Genomic DNA, 20,723 nt, shown 5'->3' on the forward strand with positions numbered 1-20,723 from the left:
TTAACAGGTCCTTTTGTCCATCTCCTGTTCTAGCTGTTCCATTACTTTCTTCACTTACTGCCTGACAGCAAACCTACAAAATGTTGTGCCCATATTTCTAGAATTTCCCCCTTTCCTACAACCATACTGTCTAACTCATCTTTCAGCATATTAATTTTCGGTTGGAACCCTCTTTTTCTTTTGTTTATTATAATTTGTTTTACGTCGCACCGACACAGATAGGTCTTATGGTGACGATGGGATAGGAAAGGCCTAGGAGTGGGAAGGAAGTGGCTGTGGTCTTAAGGTACAGCCCCAGCATTTGTCTGGTGTGAAAATGGGAAACCACAGAAAACCATCTTCAGGGCTGCCGACAGTGGTGCTCGAAACCGCTATCTCCCGGATGCATTTAAGTGTTTGCTATGAGAGCCTGCAACAAATTGATTTTCTTTCTCTTTACCTACTTTAGCATTACAATCCCCTAGAACAGTTTTAGCACCACATTTTGGTAGCCTATCATACACTTGCTCCAACTTCTCATAAAATATTTCTAACAATTCTTTCTGTGTTTAAGTTTCCGAACAATGTGCTTTTTATCGTTTTGTGGGGGTTCAGCCTGATGCCCAACCCGCAGCCTGGAGGACCAGGTTATCCCATTTAATCTGGATGATCATCTTTGACCTGTCCGGCTTGGGAGGCCCTACCTATATCTACACCACCGCCAGCATAGCTCACAGAATAATTTGACCACACAAACCCCACCACCACGAGAAGGTAAGGATACCATTGGGGTGTCACGACGAGGCAGTATTACTTGAATACTTGCTCATGATGCTCTAACAATCATTATCATACGATATATCACAAAACATAAGTGAACTGCAGAAGCCGTGGGTCACAGCACCAGGCCAACACAGCTCTTTCACTTAACTACCAATTGTCATGACCATCTCACAACACAGAAATAGTGCAATCCTCAGGTTTAAAAATACGAGGGTTGAAACTACGATATCTATATTTCAAAACACGCCCTGAACTGTGTGATAAACATTCCAAAAAATGGGTGCATAAAATACACAAGTGTTTCTTTTAATCAGATTAATCTTTCTTTTAAATCAGGGTGCGTTAATTATGCATAAGCATAAATTAATCGAGAAAATATGGTATTAGCACACTTACTGTTGACTTGGTAACCTATGTGTGGGGCAAAGTGTTGGTTCAGTGTACGAGAGGACCAAGAGACTTTACTTCGCCACTTTATGAAGACATAAGTAAATGAAACATACATAGGAAGAAACAAAACAAGGAAGTCAAGAAATCCCATCCCTAGAGAGAGAGAGAGCGAGAGAGAGAGAGAGAGAGAGAGAGAGAGAGAGAGAGAGAGAGAGAGAAAACAAAATAAGAAAACAGCAGAATAAAATAGTGTAATACTGTACTTTCAGGCTGTGGCTGCAGAGTATAACGAGACTGACCTTGCCAAACTCACAATCCGGATTTTGTAATCTTGTTGCTTAACATTTTAAAATAACTGCAACCATTACAAAGTGAAGACTTATTTGAAATGAATCAGCCAACTATAATTATTATCATAAGCACAGTCTAACCATGTAACTTGCAAGTCCAGACGATTGTCGTATTCTTGACCTAGTCGCAACATGATATGGATTTGAAGAGGGGTCAGAAGTTTCATCAAAGGCAGGTCTTCTGTCTAACAGAGAAAGATGCTGAAGGTGTAGCACATCTTCATCTGAAGGCTTCAGTCTTGATTTTCGAACGTCTGGAAAAAAGAATAATAGTAGTTAATTAGTCTGTCCAAAAATGTCTTTTAAATTGTACCATTAAACTAACTTCATTATTTTTCTCACTGTATGAAATTTGATTTCTGAAGAATCTGACGAACAAGGCAGGAACTATAACAATCTATACACAAGAGATTTCTTACATCCGAATGAAAATGTTTCGAGGAACAGGCAAACAAAACTTGAACAGATTTTAGTTAGGACTACATTGAAGAATCCATGGTGAAATTTAAAATGTTTCTATACCAGAAATTGGAACTTAATTCTTCACCCATTATGGCATCAAAAATCTAATTTTATATCATAACAGCAACTATAAAGCGTAGCACAAACCAATTCATTCATCAATGCAACACAATTTAGGGAAAACTAGATACTGGGATTACCTGCAGAAAAAACAAAAGTTTAGAAGAAGCAGACAGTGGATCCATTCCATATAGAGTGGAGTGAACATTACAGTGAGATTTAACAAAGGATAAGGACTGCAATTTGCCAGTTTCATGCTTCACATATGCTAAAGAGTTAGTCAACTATTTCTCAGCACTCAGGAAACTGATTATACTGGTTATTTGCATTTAATTTTAATCTACATTTGAGAATTTACTTCAGTCTTACTTGCACGAAGTAAGTGGTTTCTTTTTCAGCACTGTGCTGAAATACACAAAGAAGGAGCAATAGTTGTGGATTTTATTTTAATACACAATCTATCTGAAGTGAAAAAATTAGATTTTAATTCAACATTCAGTTTTCTATGAATACAAATTTCCAGATTATTTTTCAATTTCACATGTGTTTATACCTTTTCAATGATTATAGAGAAGCTGCTTTATTAGAAAGCCTACCTAGTCGAGTGAGCAACCCTTTCTTGCCTTCAAAATAGCTGCAATAGGTTGAGGCAGGGGTTCCATTCAAATATTAGGGAAACAGGCAGAGGTCTCAGGTACTGTGGTAAACTTCTTGCTCGGCCTTACCCGAAATGTTCTCAATAGGGTTAAGACCTGGCGATTGAAGGCCATGTGACTACAGTGAAGTCATGCATACTTTCCTGAAACGACATGGAGATGATTCATGCACTGAACATTGTCTAACCATAAGCTCCATTCTATAATGAAAACAAATTTCCAGATTACTATTCAATTTCACCTGTCTTCATATCATTTCATTGATTACAGAAAATCTGATTTAATAAAGTTATTGGGGATTTCTTGTATTTCCACAGCTTCCCTGATTTTTTTTTTTTTTTTTTGGTGGCTGAAGGCTGCAAGTTCTGTTTCACTGAATATTTGTAGGACGAGTGCCAACAGTTCATTAGTAATCTGGTATGGATGATTTTGCAAGCTAGTTGACATTAGTAGTTCATGTGTTCCGATGACCCTGCAGCTGAGAAGAGATGTTCGTTATTAAGTCAGGCTGTAGTGCCATGTCCTGTGTTTGTGATGTGCCAACATTTCATCATCCTTACAGTAGGCTTAGACAAGACTGAACGACTGGCTTAAGACTATGATTGGGAACTAGACTACAGAGGAATGGTGCTGCCATCCGGGGTCACACAGGTAACCGTTTGTATTAACAGTACTGTACTTATTTTTTTGTAAAGCCAGTATAAAGAAGTTGGATAGACTTAAATCATCTCCATTAAAGTTGGGGTTGTTTTTTTTTTTTGTTTTTTTTCCACAGCTTCCCTAATTCTTTTCTCCCTCCTTTGGGGAAGTAATGGCTCAAGGCTACAAGCTCCGTTTCATCAAATACTTGTAGGGTGAGTGCCAGCAGTCTTAATTTGTATTCTGGTATGGATGATTTTGAGGGCTAGTTGATGTGAATTTCATGTGTCCTGTCAACCTTCTCTACGTAATCCAGTTTACAGCCACATGGTATTCTGTAATCACCTTCCCATCAGAGCTGAATGTTTTAAATTACCAGCCGGACAAGATCCCATACAAGGCTAACTGAACATTTAAAACACACATGCTTCAATTAATCGTCAACATCAGTCACAGTAGGATGCTCATTAGACTGTTGACACTCTTCCTACTCAATGAAATTAAACTTCTAGCCTTCAGCAGTCACTTCTACCAAAGAAAAATAAGAGAAGTTGTAGAAATATGCAACACACAAACTTTAACAGAAAAGATGTTTGTAGTTCATGTAACTTTTAACAATTGACCCTGCTACACAACAAGAAGTGTCCTGCACTACCCCAGCAGCACTTCGCACCACAGTCTGGCCCTAAGCATAAATTGATCAGCCTTTCCTGTCTTCCAGTCATGCAACCTTGACAAAGCCTATGGTATGAGTTACAAACTATCAGCAACTCTCAAACCCTGCATCAAGCATCGTGACTCACCATGGACAACAGCATTAGCTTCAGCTGTAATAAGTCTATGAAACATGATCCAGACATACTGAAGCATTCAAAGCTGATATATGTACAATGTAAGGTACCTGCCCAACCCAGCCAAGTAATCCTTCCCACACCATTAACTCTGACCACAAGTCTGCTTTGTCAACATTGCACTAAACAAACTTGGCAAATTCTGCTCCTTGTGTCTGCATGTTGAAAATTAAAAAACTAGTCATTGGACCAGGAAAAATTCTCTTGCTTTTCAATCATTACTACTGCCTCTGATGGAGACCACAGAGTAGTGATGGGAAAAAAATGATAGTAAGAAAAATAGTGAAGAAGAAAATAAAGAGCATGGAAATTAAAAGATATGGAAGTAAACAAAAAAATCCAATATAAACTGAAACAACACATACCCAGAACTGAGGCAGAGAGTGTGACAGTGGAATGGAACTTTCTCAAGAAAGAATTTGTAAGCTGTGCAGAGAATGCTTGTGACAGAATAGCTGAAAGAGTGAAAGACACACCCCATGGTGGAATGGGAGACTAAACCAAGTAGTTAAAAAGAAAGAAAGGCAATTATAGAATAGAGATAAAATGGAAGAAAGTAAACCAAACCATCAGGATTAACAGAAGGTGCAAGAAAGTGGTACGTGAAGAAAAGAAGGGAAGGATTTACATGAGAGTTGGAAGATGATGTATATAGCAGTAGAAAAGCTTTACTACAGAAGGGAGAGAGATAAATTTAGATGGTCTGGACATGTTAAGAGGATGGAAGGAAGAAGGATGCCAAAACAAATGATACAGACCCAGATAGGAGGAGGAAGGGCAAGATGGAGACCCAGACTGAAGTGGTTGAAAATGATCAAGAATAGTATAATTAGAAGACACTCGTATTGGAACACAGTAAAGGAGAAACAGTGGTGGGTGGATAGAGGAAGATGGAAAGGTGCCATAAACATCCCAAACCAGCTGAAGCTGGATGAGTGAAATGGATGAAGATGAAGAAGAATCAAGACCGTAACGACAATTGACAAAATTCTCCGATGGCCATATACCAGGTAAAATATTCAAAAGACATTGTAAAAAAATGACTCCACACAATGGAATTAGTTCAATGAACTTCTAAGATGTTTTATACATCCAGAAGAGACAAATGACCAAAGTAGCAAACAAGTTTTATTAGGGGTACAAGAGTGCTGGAATTTTGTCCTGAAAGGAGGTAAACATAGATCTACTGATAGAGGTCTCTTACTCTTAAATGCCAACCAACTGCACAGAGAACTGAATTCGTAACCTTGATCACAGAAGGCAAGCATGTAAACAAGAATGCTACATAACCAGTCCCCAAAGGAAATCTTGGATTGACAATCAGGATTTTACTATAAGAATGATAATGAAGTTAAGATTTATGATAAAATTAGTTCTTGCTTTTAAAAAAAAAATTAGTGTGGAGTGGTTGAAACTCTTAACTGTATACAGATCATTTACTGGCTGGGTGGAATTTACTTATGTGGAAACTGAGCAAGTAGTTCAGCAAGTTCACAATTAGTAGTAGTGAAATCAACTTGACGTACACATTTTTTTTTTAAAGGATGTATTTATTTTAAAGCTTCAGTATGAGGGTTTTTGTAATAACCATCCCTTAGAGAGATCTAAAGGCACTAAATTACCTTCCTGTTTCTTCTCGAGTTCTGATCCTTTCTTAGCATCTTCACAAAAGCTTAAATGTTTAAACACCAAGATGTAAACTTATTTAAACCAGTAGCAAGTTTATTTGAGCCTGCTTGATAGTTCTGCCATGAGATTTGCATAAATATCAGGGATATAGCCTGTTGAACCCCTTAACATTTATTCAATGCCCTATTACATACCTGCAAAGTGGGCCGAGTCAGTTTTTGTTCTAACCTATTAGTAGTTAAAATTATGGGCTCTAATTACAAACATCACTTTTCTTCCCCAAATTTTCTGGCACACTTCCTTACTGTCAATATTTTTTGGAAATCTCAGATGTCAATCCTATCTCAGTTTATGGATTCCACACCAGATGGAGTAAATGCCAACAGGTAATGTTAGTATTATGAAAGTAAATTGTGCAACATTTGTGATGTCTCATGTTATGAACTGATACAGTGGAACCATGGTCAGCAATTAATTATCAGTCTCTTTTGCACCATTTCCAAAAATTGATCCACATGTAGCAGGACAGAGATGGAAGTCACTGAAGAGCAAAACAAGATGAGGCAAAACTATACATGCAAAGATACAGAAGGCAAAAGTTTACAAGCAATGATTAAAAAAAAAGTAAGAACCTGAACTTCATACCACACTAAACCTATGTATTGTGCTTAACAAGGCAGTATATATTAATATATCTGCAAATCCAGAACCACTATACTTGCAATAATCTCTGTACAGTCAATGAAGTTATTAATGAAATCACAAAAATAAAAGCAAAAGACATGAAGTAGGAAGTTAGATTTGATGGGAATTTTATCCATACAATCAAAACTATGCTTACCAGAGATACTGTCTGCAATTTTATCCAGAGTATCATCAGTTTCTAGATCTTTCTTGGCCTGTTGCAGTTGATGCTCAATACGGAGTTTCTCAGCTTCAAGTTGTTCGTGTCTGTGCCTTGTTTGGTCACGCTGGAGCATAGCTTTAGTTTCTTGCTCAAACCTGATTGAAATTGAGATATACATTTTAAGTCTTCAAAAAAGCCAATAATACAAATGAGACAATATCTTAAATCTCTTTAAATAAGAGATGACTAGCACATTAATGTTCACTCAGTTCCCTCAGAATAGTTTGGGTAGAAGCTATTTTGAGATTTATAAGCTGCTCATCAAATTTCCTACCCACTCAGAGTTTCCAAGGGACCAATTCTCTACAATTTAGTTCACCACCTGCAGATTAAAGAGTTCTCTTGATTTCTTTCAATTTGATGGGTTTTGTTGATCTCCAACAACCCAAAAGGCTCATTCATGAACTTTTAACCTGCATATTTTTATTGTGCATTGAGTACTCAGTAAAGGTTAAATATTTACGTAGGTTTTTAAAACAGAGCTAAAAAATTCCACACCACAACTTATTGCTGGTAGTCTGTATGGTGAGGGAATAAAGAGAGGTGTTTGAGTTTAACTGAAAGGCATGTGTGTGTAAAATAAACGACTGCACAGGTGTGTCCTATATTCTACATATGGACCTGGGTTCAGGTCAGGACTATTCCAAGGTCAAGACATCACCTCAATCCTTGCCTGCGAAGCAAATCATTGCTGAGCTGCCTTTCAGGTATGAACTGGGTGATTATCCTGCTGGAAGCTAACATTTTGTTCTTGGGGATAAATTACGTCCAATGCTAGGATCAACCACAGACTTGAATGCCGTTCGTAAATCTCTGCATTGAGAGTTCCCAGAATTATGAACAGTATCCTAGTAATGTGCGAGGTAAACCAACACCAGCAATGAACACTAAAATGACCACTTCTGTGAGAAGTGGCACGCTATTTAACACCATACCTGGTGTTAGGTTCACAGTATATTTGCATCTGCTTCGCATCTCCTCAGGAAAACATTACTTCATTGCTTAAGACCTGTCGTGAATGGCGGTTCACGACGCACCTTTCGCATATAACAGAGTGAGTGAATGGACTCGAATGGGATTCGAATCCGCGGCCTCCAGAGTATAAAGCCTGTGATTTGAAAAGTAGCAGGCACATAAACGCACGTATATACGAAGGGAAATTACAAGAGAGTTTGTATATGTCTATAATTTATAATTCATAAATAACAACAACAACAACAACAACAATAAAATAATAATAATAATAATAATAATAATTGTACCGGGCGGTACACCTCTACACCGTTTATTTAAAAGTTGCGCCAGTTGAAACTCCTCTTCTGGAGGAAGGTTGAACTTTATCTACTCTATTAATTCTCTACTTTCTCAGAAGATGTCACCACGTGGAAAATTTTGAGTTTTTGAACTGTGTCACTTTTGATGTGTTTTTGTTTAGCTTGAAGTAAGAAGTGTGAACTTTCTCTTCTAGAGGACACTACTGAAGATCAACAATAGTGCAACCTAGTGCGGAGTCAAAGAACTATTTTGTTGAAGAAATTTTTATTTCAAATGTTTGTTCTTTGCTAAATTTCTTTCTGTTATTGTTTAAGTTGGCTGTATACCCCTCTCTTTCCCCTTGTTTTGCATGTAGCCAATCCCGAATTTCTTAAATTAATTTCTATCCAATCAGATGTATCTTCCCCCAACTTGAATCGATTGCGGGGTCCTAGCCAATAAAATAATTGTGGGCGGGTGTTTTCATTCCCCTAACGCCTAGAACCTTCCACGAGAGGTTATAAACTGCTGATTTTTGGGTCTCCGTGCCACTTCTGTTCCATCTTTCAGTGTGTTAAGTACATAGCAGGAGGCGGGAAGCGCCTCTTTCTTCGGCAGCGGTCAACAACAAGGTAATGGCCGATTAATAACTTCTTTCTTTGCTAGCTCAGCAGTTTAACTTTCGGGGCGGGTTCTAAGCGTTCAACCATGTAACCTTTTTCTAAAATGTAACTACTCTTTTCATATATTCTCTTTTAAAGCTTCATATTGGGATAGAGAGTGCTAACCCTCTCGAGCTCCCACTCATATTGTTGTGAGGTGAACTTAGTTTTCTCAATCTATTCTTCGTTAACGTAAAACAAATTGTTCTCTTCTTAAGTCACCTCTTTAGTATGGGATTAGCCCTTGTATTAACGGCCTAGCGCCAAGTAGGTCTTAATCAAAGTGTATTAGGAGTGCAAGTTCGCCTCCTCTCAAATTGTTTTAGAGGTCATTTAATTAACCTTCTTGTCATTTAATAGACCTCAGTAGGTTGGGTATTTTACCCCTGTGTATATGTCCTTTGAGGACAGCTTAAAGGTGGAGTTTGGTGTGGCCTGGGAGAGGCTTAAAATTGAGAGCGAGTGGCTCTTTTGAAAATGGTATATTGTATGCCTCAAGGAGGCTTTTCAGTGTAATTTGGAGCAAGGGCTCCTAGGTATGAATGGGGTTTTCTGCCCCTCTGTTAAAATTGTGTTTGGGGTAAAACTGAGCTGATTGCCCAAGAATTATGTTTCTGACTTTTGAAGCCCCAAATGGGGTACCTATGTAAATGTATTTTTCAATTGTGTTTCGGCTACTAAGTACCTGTTCTATTTGTTGTTACCTAATTTTGAAAAGAAAATATAACCTTGTTAAATTTTAAAATTAATTTCACTTTAGTAGCTTGAGATCTATTCACCACCCAGCACCTTCTTTCACACATAACTACCACCAAAAACACGGTAACAATAATAATAATAATAATAATAATAATAATAATAATAATAGAAATAGCAGAATAATCCAAAGAAGGATTTAGAACATTTGATGTTGCACGAAACTCGTAAGCCAAGAGCTTTGTCTTTTAATGTTGTGAAATATTGTGTAAGTTAAATGCGCACTTCTTCCGAGTTGGAAATATACAGAATCACATGTAAGGGACATAGAAACAGTTTTCAAAGTGTTCTAGAACATCTGTACCACACCAGAAAAGGAAGAAAAAGGAAAGCCCTCTGTGTAACAGCTGCAAGGAAGGGCCTAATCTTTCTCTGCAGAAGAGAATACCTCTTTGATTCTTGAGCATGTTCCCGACAAGGCTTGTTGGTCCATCGCCTAGTAGTAGAAGCAGGAAGGCTTCCCTATGGCTGGGTTATGTTCTCAAAACACCAGCCTTCATCTGTGCCAACACGGCTGACCTACAGTCCACAAGCTCAACAATTATAGGAATGACTGTTGTGACGCATTACACCGGCTCTACAGACGCACACACTCTTCCAGTGCGCTTGAACAGTATCAGACACTTCGGAATAGAATTAAAGTAATAATTCAAAATAAGAAATTTTCTTTTTTACTATCACCTGGCTGGAAATTTAAATGTGTCAAACACTTGGAAACAATTTCGTTCCATTGGAATTGGGAAAGCTTTGCCCCAGCCATGTAATCCAGACATCTCTCTGGAGAGATTGAATGCTCATTTTTCTGAAATAAAAATTAAACCGGAAATACACACAATATCACAGACTATAAAATCTCTTCTGAACCAGCCACCACCAAATAGGCCATTCTTTGAATTTCGCGAAGTCACAGAGATTGACGTGAAACGCGAGGTATTATCAATCACATCATCTGCTGTAGGACCTGATGAAATACCCATACTCATAATACAACACATCATTGACATTATTCTTCCAGCCATTACTCATATATACAACACGTGCCTCACAAGTGGCCTCTTTCCAAAAATGTGGAAAAATGCCATTATAAATCCTGTTCTCAAAACTTCCTCACCTGTACTTATAACAGATTATCGATCTGTTTGCATACTTTCACCTCTCTCCATGCCTCTTGAACGCATAGTACACGTGCAATTAACTGACTATTTAAATAAATACAAACTACTTGACCCTTTACAATCGGGTTTCAAAAAGGGACACAGTACGGCCACTGCCCTGCTGAAAGTTACCGACGACATGAGATGTGCTATGGACGAAAGGCAGGTGACGTTACTTACACTTCTTGATTTTAGCAGCGCTTTTGACACAGTAAATAGAGACGTACTGGTTGCTAAATTGAAATAGCTTCACCTTGGACAGACAGCTCTAGAATTCTTCCTCTCATATCTTATGGAATGAAAACAACGCGTAATTCTTCAGAATAGGTCATCCGAATGAGTAATGAAATATTCAGGAGTACCACAAGGCTCTGTACTTGGACCACTTCTCTTTGTTATCTATATTAACAATATATCGACATGGCTAAGACACTGTAAATACCACTTGTATGCTGACAATCTACAGATCTATTATTATTCCAAAATTCAGACATCAATCAAGCAATAGGTTATATGAACTCTGACTTAAATAATATCTGTGCATACGCTCATGAAAACTGTATTTTAATTAATCCATCAAAATCTAAAGCTATTATTGTTGGGCAGATGAAACAAATCAGTGCGGCAAAAAACAAAAACATTCCTCCACTAACTTTATCTGGTAAAATTATTCCGTACGAAAACTCTAAGAAATCTTGGTGTAATTATAAACGAGAATCTTAACTGGGGAGAGCACATTCTAAATATCTGTAGAAAAAAATGTGCGTCCCTTCACCCACTAAAATATCATCAAAATATGCTGCCACTAAACATGAGAATTAGGCTTATAAATACTCTTACCCTCCCTATATTTTCCTACTGTGACGTAGTACTAATTGATGCCACGAGAGAACAACTAAACCGATTACAACGTGCTATGAACTCGTGTATTAGATTTATCTTTTCCTTACGCTAATGATGTTCATGTTACCCCTTATCATAGACAATTTTCCCTTTTAAAATTTGAACAATATAGAAACCTCCACGTGGCAGTATTAATCTTTCGAGTATTAAAAGAGAATATACCATACTACTTATCCTCACAACTCAATTTCCTATCCTCTTTCCACCAGCATAACACACGCTCCGGCAGTACACTTGCTATCCCTCTCAGCAGGTCAGCAGCATTTAGCCGTTCCTTTGTTGCAAATGGAGCTAGAATATGGTATTCTCTCCTCCACAACATTAGAGCCATAAAATCCTTAAATTCCTTTAAGTTGTCTTGCCGTGAGCATCTCCTCGATGTGTGCCGCCAAGCTGAATGAATCCGGTAGAGTGAATGTGTGTATGAATGTAAGTTTACTGTGCTTATGGTATTTTGTGTCATCAACTTTTAATTTGTAACGATAGTTTTAAGACATGACTAAGAATATTTATAGAGTTTATGTTATTTTGTTTCATAGTTTGTAATGGTAGTTTAAAGATAACATTATGAATATTGCTCTCATATGTACAATGTTAATGAAGTGTGGTTAAGTGTAAGAGAGGACCATGAGTCCTAACTTTGCCACTTCAAATAAAGGCAAATATAATATAATTATAATAATAAACACAGTACAGGGGCCGTGCAATAACATGCAAGGATATCAGATTGTAGGTAGTAAAATGTGTATCAGGATATTCCCTTTGACAATGCAAGGATAGTCAAGGAATTGGGCCATGTTTCATAACAAACATAAAAGAACAGGAAGACTATGATTAACTGGAAGCAATTTAACTAGCAATGCCATCTGCATCTACGAAAATATTTTCAACATTTAGACCAAAGAAACAATCCTGCTTATAACTTAAAATGACATTTTGAGGCAGTCCAGCATTCTTACCGAGGCTTTAATAATTTTTAACAAACGTAAAAAAGCTAAAATTTCTCCTGCATCTCCCTACTTTCCCTGCTAAATTTCCTCCTCTCCTTTACCTCCCCCTAACCCCTCTCCCCTTCCCCTGTTCTCCTTGGCTGACAGCTGACCCGACCCAACAGTTGGGGAGATCCCACTGTAGCGCATACTTTGTTTAGCATACATTCTACATTTTATCTTCAACAAGTAACATTTTTGGTGACTCTTTACATAGTCTTTACATGCTCATTTTACTTTCTTTCTTCCCTTTTTCCCCTAACTTTATATTCTTTCTTTATTGAGTTTAATAGAACGTCACAGCAGTTATCTGTCAACTTTTCTGCCTAATGTTCCGTGTTGACTCAAAAGGAAAACCTTGTTTTCCACAATTATTGTTCCACCAAGTGTGCTGCTTTACATATTAATCATCAATGGTTGTCTTTTATTTTTTAACTTTGATAGATTTACACAACAAGAATGTATTGTCTCCAACATTTGAGGAGTGATTCGTTAAGTGCCCAGACATATGTTTCTTGGAGAAGAATTTTAATTTTTGTCACCTTTCGTCAATATTAATTTTTTGTCAAGTTTTCAATTAGTTTCAGTTTACATCATATGATATATATTTTTCCATTTTATTTCATTCATTGTTTTCATATGTGGCTGAAGAGCCTCAATATTGGCCGAAACCTGTATCTTTTAAGTGTTTTTAATATGTATTGAATTTATTGACTAGGGTAATATTTTAATTTCTCCTTTTTTCAGAGGAATTTTATGTAATATCTTGGCACGTGTATGAAGTGGCCTGCTGTACATCATACCACTAAATTTGAATCGATAAACTTCATCACAAATGTCATGTTGGTGACGAGTTTTTAGCTCTCCCCAACCATATTTCGAATCTGCATTCGTGCTATAGAAATTTGTGTCATTCGGAAATTATTTCCGCCATGTATTTCACTAGTACTTTCTGCGTGGCTTTTCTCACATTATTTATTTGATATCATCTTCGTCATTGTAACTATGCAATTATATTGCTTTAATGTTTTCTCTTGGAATCCTTAAACTGTGTCTGGTACGATTCCATGCCCTAAGTTGTAGTGTCATCTTGAGGGCGAGTCTCTCACTCTTCCGTTCGTTGGTTGTGGGCCGTGCTGCCTGTTGGCGTGAGACGCCATGCTTGAGTAATCGCTGGAGTACGATGGAGGCAAGACGTGTTTCGTCCTCACTTCTGGATCACTTTCCGATCTACCACATGGATACTGTAAAACAGTGTATCTGCATAAGGTTTTATCCTTAGTGCTGTCTTATAAAAATGGGGGAACGTCTTTCTTTAATTATGAATTTAGTAACTTCAAGTATATTTCACTTATGTGAGTAATGGATACTAGCATACTTCTGCAAACTCCCAACAATGCAACTCTCTTCTTCATTCCTGTCTTAGATCTGCTTCCTGCTGCGTGAAGAAATATGAGTTGAAAATCTTTCGTCTTTAGTATCGTCGTGGGTCTCGAATTTATTATGTCATCCTGGTTTTTTTAAGTTACCATAGGTTTTTCTAAGTTGGGTTTCCAAATTGTACCTAGTTATACATCTAAACCGTTTGGTAAAAAGAAAGTGTGGTTAATTAAAAACAATTTATTTAGTAATACTATTAAGTAACTATGAAACTACTCTGTGTATAATTTTAAAACTACGCGAGATTTCACTTGGGTGCCAGTCTCTTGATTCGTTTTAATTTCTTGTTTACCTCTGTTTCTGCTTGTTTAATTCTGACCGTGTATTGGTAGTTTTTCCTTTTAACCTTCATATTTTTCTTGTTGGACCTGTTGTTTTGGTTCATGTTTTGGGGTTGCCAAGGTCTCTTGGCGTGTTTTAACTGGTCGCAGTTGTGTTAGTGATTGTTTCATGTTGTTTGGTGGTGTTGGGATTCTTTTAAAGATGTGTGCGGATATTGTTCCGCTTCTTTGGGATTTTTCATTTAGTTATCCTCGCTTAAATGTAATTTTATTTATCCCCCTACCTCTCCATTCTTATATTTTTCTGGCCTTCTGCCGGTTTGTGTCTGCTATTTTCTCATCCGCGAGGCAAGTACTGGGGGCCGTGTGAAATCTCCATGGTGATCGACCAAGGTGTTTTTAGAGTAATGAAAATGTTTATAAGTTAAAGAAATATTGTGAAAAGAAAATATTTCTGGAAGACGCGATGCATGAAACATGTTAAAAATTTCACACGAAGTTTGGTTGTTTAGAAGTTATGCAAATGTATCATTTAATTTTATTTCTCCGTCCGGATGGTACATTAAGATTTTATCTCTACATTTAATTTTGTAACCCAGTTTGGGTGGTTTTTCTTTTGGGACGTTTTCCCTAATAATGATGGCTTAATTCATTTTTTAAAAATAATACGTAAATTATGTTCACTATGAAAAAAACTTGTTCACTTTATTGTAGACTATAAATTTACTGTCGTACCAACACTTATTTTGGTTCATGGTCTCTGGGTAACTGATGGTTTTAACTAAAGTAGCGGTAAGTGTTTGATGTTAATGAGTTATTTTTGCTGTTGCCTTTAATTTTCTTGCCTATGATTAACTTCTGCTGCTTAGTCTGTAAGGCGGCAGACAAATGACATGTATTTCTTAATTTACACGATTAATAAGAATCAATATGAACTTGAATTCCTTACATTCCATCATTTCATTGCTTAGAATAATCAAATAACGTTAGTCATACAGCCAAACTGTTTTCAGAAGCATGTATACCATACTTGATGGACTGGCGCATGAGCAGATATGCCCGGGAGAATATAAACAATGCCATGCACTCGTTTTTCCTTTGAGGGACTGTACCTCTTACCAGTTCTAGGGATAGGAATATTTTTGGTGCAGTACAAATGTTGAGAAGGAGTAACTGTCCAATGCTCAAAAACACAAGTCAACACCTATGCTTTTTACCTGTTAGGTAAAGTAACTGGTGTAGAAAAAATTTGCTGTTCTGATAATGCTGACAGTTGTGACAGATAGTATAAAGCTACTAACTACGGTTACTTTCTTTTTAAAAGAAACTACCAAAGAACATGAATAATATTATTGGTTTTACATCCCACCAACTATTTTCATAGTTTTCAGAGATTTCAGAGATGCTGAGGTGCCAAATTTTGTCTTGCAGGAGTTCTTTCGTGTCAGTAAATCTACTGACACGAGGCTAGTATATCTGAGCAACTTCAAATCCCACTGGACTGAGCCAGGATTTAATCCACCAACTTGAGCTCAGAAGGCCAGTGCTCTACCATCCATTCAGCTAGACTCTACCAAAGAACAATCTTTCTGCTGGTACTTAAGTCCTGACGGGAATGGACGACGACCAAGTGAATGACGTGGCCAAAACACAAGTGTGAGCAATGCCTGGAGCTTTACTTTAAGAAAGAGTCATATTGGCTATAAGCAACAACATATTGCTGTAAGAGAGGTCTTATTTCCATATCTGCATAATTCACACAAGAAAAATAAAGTAAGAAATCCTAGTAGCATCATTTACCCAGCATCTCACTTTACTGTTTTATGTAAATAATATTTTAAAAAATAATAAAAAAACAAACACCACAACCAATAAAAAGAAATATCTCATCTGACTAATTTTGAAAATATTGCTTAAGTCCTTTAGTCTATAGCCAAACACCAGCGTACATCTATTATTAGGAAACTGAACATATTCTTAAATAAAACATGCTTTCTGACTATTCTAGTCTCCAGATTACAAGGCACAATTTTTCAACAAGATCTACGGGCCTGAGAAGACAGAAAGGCACTGTGAACAAATTAGCTTTCAATAAAGCAAAGCAAATTTCAAACTTCAGCTCAACACTCTTCCTGCTCCAGCAGATGTTCCTGAAGTGCAGCCAACCCCTGAGCGAACAACATTAAAGGTACAGGGGTACATACAGGGGTAAGTCACCTTAGAGCACATGGGCATATGAGAGTGTGCACAGTAATTTTCTTTATGTTGGTGTTGCTGCAGAATATCGAATGTTTCACAGCAGTTAAGTGCTCAACAACGGAGTTTATCTGAATACTAACAGTTTTACTCCTCTCCTGTTTTCAGTGTTGCAGAGGTAAGTAAATTATTTTAACATGTTTCACTGTAATTTTATGACTTCATAAATTAAGTACTTTACCAAGCGAGTTGGCTGTGTGGTTAGAGAAGTGCAGCCGTGAGTTTGCATTCGAGAGATAGTGGGTTCAAACCCCACTGTTGGCAGCCCCGAAGATGGTTTTCCGTGGTTTCCCATTTTCACACCAGGCAAATGCTGGGGCTGAAATTTAACGCCACGGTCACTTCCTTCCAACTCCTAGCCCTTTTCTATCCCATCGTCTCCTTAATACCTATCTGTGTCGGTGCAAAGTAAAGCCAATTGTTATAATAAAAGAAGTATGCAGTCAGTCTGGGTGCCACATAACCTTGCTATTGGACAAGTTTTTGTTTGCATCACAGACTGGCAGTGCCTAGAGATAACATACAAAAGTTATACTGTACATGGGTATCATGCAGCATCACTGACACGTTGCTGTCCAGCACCCTCTGCTGGCCTATTTGTGCACTTGTTTTTGGTGTCAATAAAACCCCATGTCAATTCAAGCACCTTTCAAGTCTCATTAAAGTATGCGTGTAATGTTACAGGCCACTCCATTAACCCAAGAACTGTGGAATGTCTGTTTGACATACAGTGCAATTGTTTCTAAAGAGCTATTGTCTGACAGATGGTCGGGAAAATCGTCCTAGTTCAAACGATACTCCACAGATGGCAGGAGTAGTACGTTTAGCAGCTGGCGGAAAGGTTTATCTTTCTTTTGATCTGCGAATCACTACTAGTATTTGCTTGGAAGGAAGACATTACTTTAACTTTAAACTTCAAGGTATTGTCACTGAAGCAACATGGAGTCTGTTTATTTTGACGATAATGAAATTGAAAGACTCGTTTTTGAGGATACGGACTGTGATGATTATTTCTGTGTGGAGGATAATGAGGAGAGTTTGTCAGATGACAAACTTAAAAGTGAAAGTGTGAGTAAAATACAGGATGAACCAAAAGTCCATTAACATTTGACACGGCAATACTTCACAGAATATTGGAGGTAAAGAGGTAATAATTGACACGCATGGTTGGCATGACATAGTGTTTTTACTGACACCAAAATAAAGTAAATAAAGCATAACTAACAGTGCCTTTTCTGGAAACATCAACATGCTGCAATTGCAGGTGCATCTGACGCCCCCTCTCATGACAGCTCCTTTTATACTGTACATGGGTATCGTACAGCATCACTGACACGTTGCTGTCCAGCACCCTCAGCTGGCCTATTTGTGCACTTGTTTTTGGTGTCAAAACCCCATGTCATGTCAAGCATTTGTGGCCATTTGTACCTGACATGTTGCTATCCAGCACCATCTATTGGTTATTTTGTGTATGCTTAGCATTTGAGGTAAAATCCTGCAGCAGTACTACGGTTAATATGATAGTATTTTGAACTGAATTGTTTATTTTCAGAACAAAATGTCCTTTTAAAAGGGAAAATCGGGCACAAAATTAGCCTTGGCTGATGAAATTTTGGAAGAGACTCAGTCTGGAGTTGCAAAAGGTGAAAGTAAGAGAAGTGTGACTGCTTCCCTTGGCATTTATGAATCCACACTAAGAAAGAGGCTGAAGGCATTTAGAAGTTTTGCAATATTTCCTGATAAAGGATTCTTCAGTCCACTGAAAACTGCTTATGGGAGGGAATGTGAACATTGGATGATTAATAACTCTAGATGGGCCATAACACAAATGAATATAGCCACTCTATTTCATGCTGCAAATGAAAAGATAACAGAAAAGGCAAAAATGTCTTTCAATCTTGGTATCCACCCAAACAATCCAGAAATTTTCCTAGCCAAAGATTATGAACCTTTATCTGTAACAGAAAGACAATATTCCTCACAATAAAATGAAGAAGCTTCTTGTGATAACAGCCTAAGGCAATCAAATTATGGACACAAATTGTCAGTTTCACTGGAAATATTGCACCCTCTTCTGAAAGAAAACCAAGAAGAGCAAGAAATCTGAAATTATAACCCCATCTCCATTCAGGAAAACACTACTCTAAGCTAGTACGAATGTATCAAGCATTTTAGAAACTTTGTTCGTCTGATCTAACTCTTCCGTTGACGTCCACAGGAACTGATGAAACTACCTGTGCAGGATGTGAAGAAATGTTTGTGAGGGCTGGGTCCAATGTAATAGCTGTGAACAGAGGTGGCATAAAGCCTATCTGAGCTAAAAGGACTGGAATTATTAGTATGCGACACTTGTTAGTGTTAGACTACCCTGAGTGCCATCTTATATACATGATCCTCCATGAATATGGAGTTACAATGTTTCCAAGATATTAAAATTATGGTTAAAAATATTTGCGTTACGTTTTCCTGTGTTATAAAACCATACTTAAAAATTAATAAAGTTATTAATAGCAATAGCCTAAATTTTATATGCAAGATGTTCCACCAACTACTTTTACAGCTTTGTTGAGGTGCATAAAATTCTGTACTGCTCGAGTACTTTGGCTACAAAAGTACTTACACAGTAGAAGTGAGGCAAATTCCTCTACTACTAATTCATTCATTCATTCATTCATTCATTCATTCATTCATTCATTCATTCATGTATTTATTTCTGTTCACTGAGCATCAAGCAACTGCAGTAAAGTATTTAATCTTTACCTATACTATTTTGAAGAAATTCAACCATATTATTTAAGATATTCTTCAATGTGCAAGAGTAAGAAATTAAGACGTGAACACAATCCTGTTTTGCAATAGAAGGGAAGAAACATCATGCAAATAAAATACAGAAATGCCCATGTATTACTTTGTTGCAATGGAAACTTCTGAAGTCTTTCAACGATATGGAACCTTACCGTCTTATCCGTTCTTGCGTGGTTGCAGAAAGACCAGCATACGTTCGAATCGTTCCATCTTCGCTACTAGTTTTTGCAAGAGACTCGTTGGACCATTTCTTGGGCTGATCAGTACAATGATCTGTAAAAGAAGTACTCTTGTAGTACAGATATTCAATTTACATTATCACCCAACACATATATTGTGGTTGCATCTGCAAAAACCACTATGTGATGATGTCGGAGAACTGCAACACATACACCTTTAAGAACAACAATTCTTTGAAGTAACTTGCACCTTATTTGCACCTTAGATGACAAAACCATACAGACTTAAGTTCTAAGCTGAAATATTTCACACAGCAGTTTTCAAAGTATGTCCATTTCCCCAATAATAACTGAAAAAGCAAGTTGAAAATGGTATGGTGCAATCTGGATACATACAAGACAACTATGAAATAAAATGGAACTGCAATTCAATCAATCATTTCTCTCCAGTTCACACCAGTCATAAGGCATAATGAAGGAAAAAATTGGTGCGCATGCAGGCACGCTTTTTTTTTTTTTTTTTTTTTTTTTTTAAGCTGCATACTACCTTTTGCATGGAGGGTAAAATGGTACAAGGCAGAAGATGAGGCAGACAAGGTAGTTGTAAATATTACAATAAGCAGGGTAGCAAAATGTGGTTCGATTCTGGAAGTTTTATTTTCTCAGCATTTCTTACCATCAACAAACAAGCAATACACAAAAGGATAAGATAAATGTAATAAAGCAAGCTGGTATTGGAATGCCCACTTTGCAGATGTTTTCAATAAAGCTTTCTTATGTATTTCAATTAATCAAGGTATCGCACATGAAGAGAAAGAATACCACAAGCCTCCATGTTAATTATGCTTTTCTGAATCCGGCCTTCACATTTATACAAGTTTTCTTATAGTTTTCACAAGAAATAGATTATCTCTCCTTATGGAAGAATTTGCACTTAGTTAGAACCTGCAACAAGGTGCACCATTGTGTAATTGCATTTATCACACTAAACATTATTTAAAATAACTACAGTTTTCAATGATATAAATAAAAGCCAAATACCACTCGCTGTTCTCAATATTTCCAGATTCAAAAGATGTAGAAATCTGAAATTAGGAACATAGGTTCATCTTTTCCCATAGATGTGGTCTAAGAAAGGATTTTTCAAAATTCACTTTCTGTCATAGACATAAGCCCTTTGCGATAATAGCACAGGCTAACATAGGCGAAAATAAAATTTGTCATACAAAGACAAGATGAACCCCATTTTAAATCTTACAATGCAAGGAACAAATCTCGGTATGTCCATACGGGCCCTAAAATTAACCATTTGAGATATTGGCACCACACTGCACCGCT

The 20,723-nt window shown here is 37.2% G+C and overlaps 1 protein-coding gene across 1 annotated transcript in view; it reads right to left on the reverse strand.

Moving 5' to 3' along the window:
* Window positions 1-20,723, reverse strand: part of RhoGAP19D (Rho GTPase activating protein at 19D) — a 528,281-nt gene that overhangs the window by 121,501 nt on the left and 386,057 nt on the right. Inside the window, exons 24-26 of the mRNA XM_068226072.1 lie at window positions 19,359-19,479; window positions 6,641-6,801; window positions 1,584-1,756 (exon numbers count right to left, since the gene is read on the reverse strand). Of these exons, the coding sequence (XP_068082173.1) occupies window positions 1,584-1,756; window positions 6,641-6,801; window positions 19,359-19,479 (455 nt within the window). The remainder of the gene's footprint in view (window positions 1-1,583; window positions 1,757-6,640; window positions 6,802-19,358; window positions 19,480-20,723) is intronic.

This window comes from Anabrus simplex, chromosome 2, assembly GCF_040414725.1.
Source record: "Anabrus simplex isolate iqAnaSimp1 chromosome 2, ASM4041472v1, whole genome shotgun sequence".
In the NCBI taxonomy this organism is placed as follows: domain Eukaryota; kingdom Metazoa; phylum Arthropoda; class Insecta; order Orthoptera; family Tettigoniidae; genus Anabrus; species Anabrus simplex.